General features: G+C 34.2%; 1 protein-coding gene across 1 annotated transcript; it reads right to left on the minus strand.

Annotated features, from left to right (window-relative positions):
• Window positions 1-5,541: 5,541 nt before the first annotated feature.
• LOC138336507 (uncharacterized) lies at window positions 5,542-10,752 on the minus strand. The gene has a single exon (XM_069286014.1). The coding sequence runs from the start codon at window positions 10,050-10,052 to the stop codon at window positions 8,448-8,450; it is 1,605 nt and encodes a 534-aa protein (XP_069142115.1). The 5' UTR covers window positions 10,053-10,752; the 3' UTR covers window positions 5,542-8,447.
• Window positions 10,753-11,373: the final 621 nt, after the last annotated feature.

An 11,373-nucleotide genomic window follows, 5' to 3' on the forward strand; every position in this document is an offset into this window, starting at 1 on the left:
TGAGGTGAATTCTTCACAAGTATATCAAACAAATCATGTAAATAATGTATTTACTATCAACCAAATTATCTTCGCGTGCTACTAAATTTCGCGTATTTCAAATAAATTTCCGCAAAGATGTTTCAACTACATTATTATTATGTACAAAGAAAATATTATTCAACTACAAAACAAATATTATTGAACTACAAAACAAATATTTGAACTACAAAACAAACAATTCAACTACAAAACAAGTATTCAATTATGCAACTACAAAACACATTTTATTTAACCACAAAACAAATATTGTAAAATATCTTTTAAACTGCACAGCGCGAAATATCGGCATAAGAATTTTTAGATATGAAAACGCGAAATCAAGTTTCCGTGAAAATTAGTTTGTTTACAGTACCTGAACTATCTGAATAGTCATATAACCGTGCACATGTCTATTACTATATCTACCTAGATGTCACCCATTCTATAAATGTCGCTGACAAAGACTCCCGCCGTCCTTGGACACAATCTATGTATCACTCACGCTTGAAATTAATATCTGTTGTAGGTTTCTATATGTCACTGTATACCATTGGGACTCGTGTCTGGATATCAACACTGCCAGGGCTGAACCAGTCATTGAGGATAGAAACCGCCTGATGTCATTATATCCTTATATCTGTACACATGGATGCCGAAACACAAAGAATGGGGCTTGTAAATGAAGATAATTTCATACAAGTATGTCTATATAATGTTACAAAAATGAAACCATATCCGAGTTTATAAAATGTCATTTAGCTTTATATCAATATCAATGTCAAATACAGGTGAAAAATCAAAGATATTTATTATATGGTTCATTGGTTGTACATGTAGATGTTATCCTCATGCAAGGTCGATAGGTAAGTCATTTAACACTTTATATTTATAAGCTGTATTACTTTGAACCCTATATGGAAAATGTTATGGTGACATTGTCTATCTCAATTCCCCAATAACTTGGTGCAAATGTATATTTATGTACACTCACATTATTATATCACACTTACTCAACATAATGTCCTAAATTGTAGGCAAGATTGTGAATCCTCCAAACCAATATGACCTAACATTCAGAGCAATAGTAGATTATTAACCCAAATGAAATGGTTTGGGATATTCATTTGAAATCGAGGGTAAAGCATCAGTGGTTAGCCAACGGAACAATAATAATAATAATATCATGTTGCATAAAACTTTATTTCTATACCCATGGTTTAAAAGCACCATTTCCAACTCCCCTCATCCTTCTTATAGTATAGTATCTTCAATACTCCAAGGTTATTACATTCAATCTCTTACCGCCTCTGGAATTTGTCACACGAAAACTGAAGGCTCTGTTTGCTCCAGCAGATGAGACTGGTATTTTGGTCCTTTGATGTGATAACGGATAAAGGTACACTGTGGTTAACTTATGGTTTTGAGGTTGGGTGTTGCTCTCTATATAATCCTCAAAGGAAGACTCTGCAGACCTGTGATTGGTCAGTGTTTTCCTTCTGAATTGCCTTCAGTTTTGCTATTACATATTCCAAGAGTAGATATTACGAGAGTTATATGAACCCCTGGAATATCTAGTTGGATACATGACTATTAAGAAATATTCTATTCGTAACTCTTATCGTATATACTGTAAACCAAATTTCTTTTGCGTGCGATAAAATTTCGCAATCCAAGTAAATTCGCGAATGTTTATCTTATATTTATCTTATATCAAGTATCAATGTGTACTCACTCAATCTCTTATCAATTTTCAATCATTTTAAAATACCGTGAAAGTCAATTTTCAAAAACTTTTTTTTAATGGAATTCGCGAAATTTAGTAGTCACGAAAGAAAGTTGGTATTAAAATGTTATCATAAAATTATGACGGTAAACTACAACTTTGGTGGTATTACTTCTATTTTAGCCGTGTCTTAAACTAAATGAACTATTGAACTCTTACACTTGAGTAGTCTCTAATGTTAACGATCTAGGTGTGTGGATTGGCCATTAAAATCTCATTAGAATTTGCTCGATACAGTCCCTGAAATACTGCCTTATCTTGGAGAGGAAATGAATGTTGTTCAATGATGTATAGACTCATTACACGCCAAAAAATAAATTCAATTGATTAAGTCGGTAGTACGCCACTCAGTTGAATACTGCATTACTTTTTTATGCCACTTAATGCGGTTTTATACTAAGGAAAAATATTACCGAATAAGGAAAGCAAAATATTTGGTGAATTAGGGAAATGCGTACATGTATTTAGATATGCATCGCAAATATATGATATAACAAAAAAGTTAATACGTTTTCAATTACTTTCGTAGCAATCATGGAAATTACTGAATTAAGTAGCTATTAAAAGAAATAATATATAGATTACATAATGATGTTATTTACAGCGTGTCTATAATCAATTTCAACGTCTGTTATTACGCCTGGTTTGGTTTAATTTGATTTGTCTAGTTTTTCGAGGTGGAGGGCTTGTGATAATATGTCGAGACATCTAGACCACTCGGCCAATTTCAAGAAAATGTTTTGTTTTGATTTCTATACAGGACAGTTAATTCGATTTAAGCCATTGACTTAGTTCACTGTACATTTTCTCTATTTTCAAATTATGACACATACTGAAACGACGACTGGCTTCAATTAGGCATTAAACGACCAAAACTGAAAATGTATATACATTGTAGATACCGTAGGACCGGGGATGATAGATACTGTAGGGCCGGGGATGATATTTAGCGATTTCGCGGCACATTGCTATTATCATGAACATTTGATCTGCAAGATATTTATAGGCAGGTAGCGAAAACATAAAACCGCGCAAATTACTTGGTATTAAAGATACAATGTTATGGCGTTGGAATGCGATACAGTTACAAGTATCTATTACAGAAACATTGTCCAACATTTCAGACATATTTATAGTAACAATAGTAAGCTGTTTGACTTTGACAACAATATTTAACCTTGAATCTTATCAGAAGGTGACACTTGGAATGAACAACCAAGGTCGTCTGTCTGTACCTGTATAAGGCTTTAGTGCTGTTTCATCTATAAAGGACTGGAATGGGTTCTAACAGTTTCAAATATTTATCAATTTTGATTAATACACTTCAACAATGAATATCGTCTACTACGCCTGTATTCCTTGCAGCTAACTGACTAGTTTAATAATTTAATGAATAATAAAAGGAATATCAAAATAGGAAAGAATAATGTATCACCAATTCTTAGTGACCAACCAATTCATTTATGCTTCTATAGTTTTGGTTTTAGGATATTTTATGTCAATACACATTACTGAAACAATTATAATATTTAAGCATTGATGTTATTTTTTTTTTACTTCATATGGGTTAGGAAGAAAGTGTTTTTGCAAACTGTGTGAATCCGCGTAGCGGATTCTAACATTTATTTCATAACCCTATAAAGTTAAAAAAATATATAATTATTTTTCATACTAGACTACTTGATAAAATAAAATACGTTTAAGCGTACGATTCTATTGATTTTTCTAAATCAATACGGAACGTCGACGTCTCTATTGTGACGTCATGATTACATCTGATTTTCGCGCCATTCTCGAATTTTTCTTCATAGTATATGAAGGAAAATAATCTTCCAATCAGAGAGTTGGATTTAGTATGAAAACTATAATGAAAACTATTAAAAAATAATTATAGAACTTTAAAGTGTTTTTATATCCTATGGAATTTTGACTAATGAAGGTTTTATCTTGGAGATGAGTTTCATGAAATCAAATACCATTTTATTACATAACTTCAACCATCAACATTTCTAAAAATCACGTCAAAATGTGTTACAAATATCTAGTGAATACCATCATTTTGTCATGACGTCCTCGAATTCTGACGTCAAAACATTGTTTAATGATATGTTGTTTTACAAAAAGAACGATTTTCAAGTTTAAACCTTAGAAATAGAGTTTAGAGACCGCAGAACCAAATTATTTCCCATTGACGTTGATTAACATTTGGCACTGTCCTAGTTAATCTCACACATCTTTGAATATTTCAAAGATGTACCACCTGGGTAACATTTTAGGTGGGGTGCCATCTTGTGTTGAATTTCACACCAAAAATTGACCAAAACTTCCAATCTTGACTACCTCCCTCTGTCAGATATAAACTTCAAATATTTTAAACTATACACTTTTGAAACTGATGCACCCTGAATACCCAATCAGTAGGCTCCGAAACATTCACCTCTTTTTACTATTTAATATTTTGGGATTCACAGCCATGTGGTGTGTATGCATACATCACGTTAGAATAATTAAGCCCTTTGAAGAATACTTTGTCTAAAAGATATCGGTTTTTGCCTAATTGTGCTATGTGTATAAGGAATACAAAAAATACATCCCACTTTACAGGAAAGAATTCATTTGTTTCTTATCCTTTTATCGTATTTGTTTTCAGGAGCTAATCTTGGCATATCTGCAATCAATAAATATATTATTTATTAAATATGATTTTAGCATTCAACGAGATGAAGTTAAAGGCCTTTTGTTATGTTGATCAAACTTATAAAAATCAGAGAAATCCATAAATCGTAGTCTGATAATAGATACTGAAGATTTCATGATTTATCCTTTTAAGTTGGAAACGATTTGGAGTTGTATTTCAAGTTGGAGAAATGTATTCGAGATGAAATTTGAGATTATACATAGTCCTTTACCTTTCAAGTGAAATACGTGTATTTACTTGCATGAGAAATGGTGACGTCAAATGACTATGCAAAATTATGAAATAAAGGCGTATCCTATCTTACTAGCACTTGTCTGTCCATTTCAGTAATTAGAAAGAATATAGGGCTTAGCATTTAATAACAATAATATTGAGTTGATATGTCGAACTAGGAACGTGTTAAAATGAGTACAATGTGTTTTAATGTTGTGAAAATATCAATTAACAATTAGATAATCGCATGTGAGGAATATAACAAAGAGTCACATTCAGTAGACTGTGCAGAATAACTAAATACAAATTAACAATTGGATATCAGTGTATGTACTATGAACGAGATGGCGACCGATTTCTTTTTATAATACTTTACAACCTCTTGGTGTCACCACTCAGCAGGGGATAAGGAGGTGTTTAATAACTCAAACAACTAAACCCTATAGTCAGGTGGATCGGTTAAGAAATATTGTTTTTAATGTTAATCATATCATTAGCAAAACGATTGAAAACATCTGTTATTTAATATTTATTTCAATGTTGATAATCCGTCTGATTTACGTCATGCCAAAATTTAAACTACTTTAGAGCAAAAAGAAATTAAAAAAAAACATGCCTTGGATCTTAAATTCAATACACTTTAAATTTCAATGGTAATCATAACATGTATGTATGTAGCATTCGGTGTACGTCCGTACCTGGGTACAATAACTTGTAACACAAACGCAAAGCTAATTACTATTCTGTTCAGGATGTGATATGCATAATTATTCAAAAATAATCTAAAACGTAAGGTAGCCATTTAATGAAACAAGAAACCATATCAACGTATACAATATAGTTTAATAGTCCTGTAAATACAAACATTGCAATTTAAAAACAATATAAAAAAATGTTAATATAACAAAATAATATTGTATAATATTGTATAGGTCAGGTTAGGGATTATTTTATCTGGAAATCGATGTTACCCCAGCTTCATACACTCACAAGTTGACTATTAATTACCTTTTCGTTATATTAATCCTAAATCTAATATTATGATTAGTCGATTTTTTTTCAGATGCCTGTCAAAAAATTCCGAGAAAAGCAACGTTGGCGTTGCGTATTGATTTGAATAAAATAATCACGCTAGGTTATGAAACAAAATTTTCGGAAACTTTAAAAATAATCTGCTACGCTGATTTACTCAGCTTACAAACATTTATTCATACACCTATGAAATAAGATAGTATATGTAACACTAATACTGGAGTCAACGCCGTTACTTAAGATAACGAGCAAGTATGTAGATGGAATAACATTGAGCTAACTGTTAGAAAATATTGCAAGAAAATGTTTATTAAGCATGTTGAGTAAGGGAACACTCCGGAGTAGGCAAGACGATAAATAATTTATGATTTAATAAAAAGACAATTCTGTGGAGGCACGTGACCACACATCTCCGCATGGGTCGATTATTGATTACAATCTGTGTGTATTGGGTATATAACAACTATGGAATGTTACATTTAAATAACTGTATACAAACAAAGTAAGGATAGGTAAGGTGGAAGGATCTTTAAAATTTTATCACAAATGTTTGAAATAACATGTATTTTTGGTATACATAACATCATTATTAAAACACTCTGTCTCGTTCCTCGTCAAAAATACGAAAATAGACAATAAATTTAATAAGGACAGGCTGTGATGTAAAAGTGTAAATATTTAATTAATTAACCAACATATAAAACAATCAAATTAACATAATGGATTGTAATCGATGATTACAACATCAGTTTAAAATCACATCAAGGGTTTATAATGTACAATCTGTATATTGCAAAAATGTATAATAATTTATAATAGAAGAATTAAGTACGAATTGTATATACACGAGAGGAATACTATTGTATAAGGACATTTTTATATTAATTCACATTTATTGTTCATAGCACTAACAATGAAAAATAGTTTGCATCCGATAAAGGAATACAAATTGCAAAAATTTGAAAGATCTTTTGAATAGTTTAAGAACATACTTGTGGAACTTTGAGGAAATCGTGGTATGTTATACAAAGTAGTTCTAATAAGATAAACTGATATCTCTTATTGTTTTGTTGTTTTTAAAGTTGAGTCTCCATTAAATACATAGAAAGCTAATGCTGGATTTGTGTTTCTTGTATTAGATTCCGTCATCGCAATGTTTTAATATATATCGTTAAGATACTTCGATGAAGATTAGTTAGAACACTTGAGAATAATAATGTAGACATAATGCTATAGTTTCTCTTTGTCAAGCTGACAATGCTAATTTTTAAGTTCATTTGACAAATAATATTCACTTTGACCATCATACAGATATTTTTTCAATCATGTTATGCCTAATAAACTAGTTCCAATGTGATAACATGATTTCGTTAATTGCTCCGTTGTTATCAGACTTGAGTCGCTATTAAAGCCATAGAAATCTTGATGTTATATAAGTCTTCCTTATTTTATCAAGCTATTTAACGTCATCGGAATTTATTTCATAAAGATATTTAGATGAAGTCTGGTTAGAACACATAAGAATTGTTATGTAGACAGTGTTATATTCTCGCTCCTTGCCATGCTGATAATGCTAACTTTAAATACGCTCGAAAGTCAATATTCCTTTTGTCAATATCATAGAGCTATAAAGTTATTAAAACTTGGCTACTACTGTATAGCTATCACACAGAGGACTGTCTACAGTTACATAATGGTTCTCAATAGGTCTGGCCGAGTGAAATATCTATAAGATAGCTGGGAAGTAAAATGTCTGTCAAGGTTAGTCAAAACTAGAAAATTAGATAAGTATGTAATTTCATGTCATATCAAGTTCCAGTAAATAGACTTTTTTCAATTAGACAATTTCAATTAGGTTTAGAACTTGTACTGGCCATTTATAGCATTTTATCATATTGCGTTCACTTTGAGTTTATATCACACAAATCACGACGGCATTCAATTTTGAAATACTGGCATTTTAGTTTAGACTTGTACGTTATAGGTAAACCTGACGATTTTTTATGAGATTTGTCTTATCGGATATTTTATATCATTATCGATACTCCAGGGGTTACTATCACTGGCCTGCAAAGCCTTCCTTTGAAGATTACAGAGACAGCTTCGCCCAACTTCAAATCAACAACCACAGTGTACCGTTATACAATTACTTTCATGGACACAAAAGGGCCAAATTACCTTTGTCTTCTGTTGCCTCCAGTTTTATTATGAGATAGTCCATGAATGGATATAATGTCAGTGATAGAAACTCCTGGATTATCGAGGATGATGTTATGCATGTTCATTTTATGGTTTTAAGATTTGGTTTGGTTTATTTATTTTTACGTCCTATTAACAGCCAGGGTCATGTAAGGACGTGCCAGGTTTGTTGGTGGAGGAAAGCCGGAGTACCCGGAGAAAAACCACCGACCAGCGGTCAGTACCTGGCAACTGCCCCACATGGGATTCGAACCCGCATCCCAGAGGTGGAGGGCTTGTGGTAATATGTCGGGACATCTTAACCACTCGGCCACCGCGGCCCGCGGTTTTAAGAGTAACATGAATTATGAGGTTGTCTTGGTTATGACATATATATTGTGTAATATGTTAAAACTAAACACTTAAGATTCAACCTGTAAGTCACATTAGTTTTCTTATGTACTAAATGGTTACGCATTGGTTATGTTGATAACACATATTCCACTGAGAAGTCACACATTATCACATATAGCTCCACGTTGAATTTGGCCTGGAACCCTGGTAAAAGTGATGTATATTCCTCCTCGGATTGGGAATCCCAAAATCCAAAGATGCAGCCCCCATGGCTGACCTTGACCACACAGACCGCGCTTCGGACGGATTTAATTTCAGAACATCATGTCGACCATGCGGTGACGTTTCCTCTAATCGGTCCATAAAACTTTTGTTAACCTCGTCCCATTGTTTGCATACGACGTCCAGTTTTGGCGTTGAGGCAGCTCCTCGGAAACCATGAGGGTGTGCCTTGTTTTTGTCCCCTTCTGGTCCTCTGATTATTGTATTGTTGTGCGTATCCAGCTTTGGATGGTTCAGTATCACATTTATGCTTCTATCATCAAGACTGACCGATCCCTTACCTTCACTTGGCTTGTGGTTTCTACAATACACCTGTTTATCAGTTTTATCGTTGAAGTTTTGACAGTAGTTTTTGACGGTTAAAGCGGAACCACACGTGAAACACCGAAAGCACTGCTTATGGAACAGCGCCTTTCTGATGGGGCCTACTTTATCGAGCTGGTAAACGGTTTTACCACACTTGAAGCAGGCATCTTCGTCATTCTGATACGTAAACGCATATGACATATAGTCCGAGGGGGAGCTAGTAGTGGACGAGGTACGACTCCTTGACATAGGTGAACGGTCACCTGATGGCGACAAAGCAGGTACAGTAGGAGATGACACCTGGACCACCGACTTTGATCGTTTTAAGGTGGACTTCGGTTTGAAGTCTAAGTCTTTTATCTTTGGTCTGGTTGCTTTTCTCGTCATTGCTGTAATGTCTGTTAGGATTTGAAAGTCATTCTTTGGTTTGACAGTTTCCTCGCCCTCGCCCTCCTCTGGTGTAGGAGGCGGAGGAATCTTTGGCACATCTACAGAAATAAACTTGTATGTTTTGTATTCTAAGTCGTCCTCCACGTCGTGTTCCTCTGCTTTACTTCGCACTAACGGACGTGAAAACGATCTAGCTGCACGTGTAGCATCGCGCAATTTAATGGCTTCTGCGGTGGTTTCGTCGAATGACGTCACTGACGACTCCTTACCACTGTCCCTTGGTGATTCTGGCGGAGTCGGACAGCTTTGTGTTCGAATATTTGGTCTTATGGGAACTATTTGTCGCCTTGTGATCTCTACAGAGTTCAGAGGTCGTTCTGTATATCTGTCTGTGTTTCGTACTGGCTTGATAACCTCCTCTTCATCTAATGACAGTTTATGAACATCTAAAACAATATCTTGATTATCGGGCATAGCCGAATCATAACTCAAGTCCATCTCGCTGGAATAATTGCTATCGTTAGATTCGGCAGTGTTATCATCTTTACCGTTAGTCAAACCGGTCTGATAACTAAGAACAGAATCATCAGTGTTACTAACATCGAAACCTTCATCGCTTTTATAATCTAAATACCTTGGTTCTGTCCTCGTCGACGTTTGCATGTGAAAAACATCGTCGACTTCCTCTTCGATCGGTTGCCAGGTTTGAAGAGTCTTAATAGGTACATCCTTTGGACACTTCGCTTTCCATACCATCGAAAGCGGTCCTAGTGTGTCGTCCTCTTCGTTTGCCATTTTGTTGAATATAGATTATATATCTACAGCCAGAAATCAAATTAAACTCACCACGAGAGCGGCAGTCATTCTTCTCATAAGTTATATATTGACTTCTTTAGTAAAGAAAATCAATGAATGTAAATCCTTTCACAGTCAAATAAATCTAATATGTTAACCTTTTGGACTGCGAATCTCAGTTCGTTGATCCGTTTACATACGATTAGTCCAAGCTTGGGTTTGGCCATGTATATATTAATCCATCAATAGTACAGCAGGTGCACGGTCTAAATTCCTCGCTGATCCACACACCACATTCAGTACCATACAAAAATGTATATATACGGGTAGCATGGACATACAGTCGTGCTCGCCGGTTAATTTGATCTTACGTCGTCTGTCAATATAAGTTTACACTTTCCGTATATATATATACATGATAGATATATACCTATATTTGAGTATGCGTGAACCTGTACGGGCAGGTAACAAGCGTCACTGTAGAAGTGGCTTCCGCACAGGTAATTCAACTGTGTATCGGCTTTATATTCTATATGCCCACATTTCTATAATGTCACTAGCGACACAGCGTCAGAATGAATGTTATTGTTTCGTGTCCAGCCTGACTATTGTTGCTCGCTTCATCCACACCGTTATTTAAACCGTTAGCCGCATATTCGATACACATCCGCATGGACACCTTTAGAGAAGTATATTAATCCACTTTTAATTTTTATAAACATGAAAGTTGATAATCTTATAGAATAATGTTTTTATTTAACTCGACCTGTGGTATACTTTGAAATAGATACACCCGGATGCCATTCTGCAGCTGTCTTTGTATCCGAAGTTATATATATACTATTGATCCTAACTTGATCTATATTCATTTATCCACAAAGACAACATGCCATAGTGTTTTCATATTCACATTCAGTAGACATACTTATTCATATTCTCAGTATACATAGTAAAGTGATATCTCGTGTATAGTGTTATGATAAAAGGCCTAGAAGTCTAAATGCAACAATAGGAAAAATGTCTGTTGTTAAAACAGTTTAAACGTTATAATATCATGTAAAAATACCACAAGGCCTATACATACGCTACATGTGAAGTTTATTTGATTTTTAAATGACTTATTCAGTGTTTTACACAAATGTTTCACATGGTGCCGGGCCAGGTACAAATTTCGCAGTATACGCACAAACACAGACTTTTTGACTTTGTGTACAGAAAGGCATTGGACAATCGATGTATTCACATCCAGTGTACACATGTGCAAACACGAAGCAATGATATTGAAGATTGTGACCATTTAAATACACACGTACACATCCTT

The sequence above is a fragment of the Argopecten irradians genome, chromosome 12, assembly GCF_041381155.1.
Source record: "Argopecten irradians isolate NY chromosome 12, Ai_NY, whole genome shotgun sequence".
Classification (NCBI taxonomy): domain Eukaryota; kingdom Metazoa; phylum Mollusca; class Bivalvia; order Pectinida; family Pectinidae; genus Argopecten; species Argopecten irradians.

Excerpts from the sequence above, each read along its gene's own strand:
- LOC138336507 (XM_069286014.1), bottom strand. The coding sequence starts at position 10,052 with ATGGCAAACGAAGAGGACGACACACTAGGACCGCTTTCGATGGTATGG.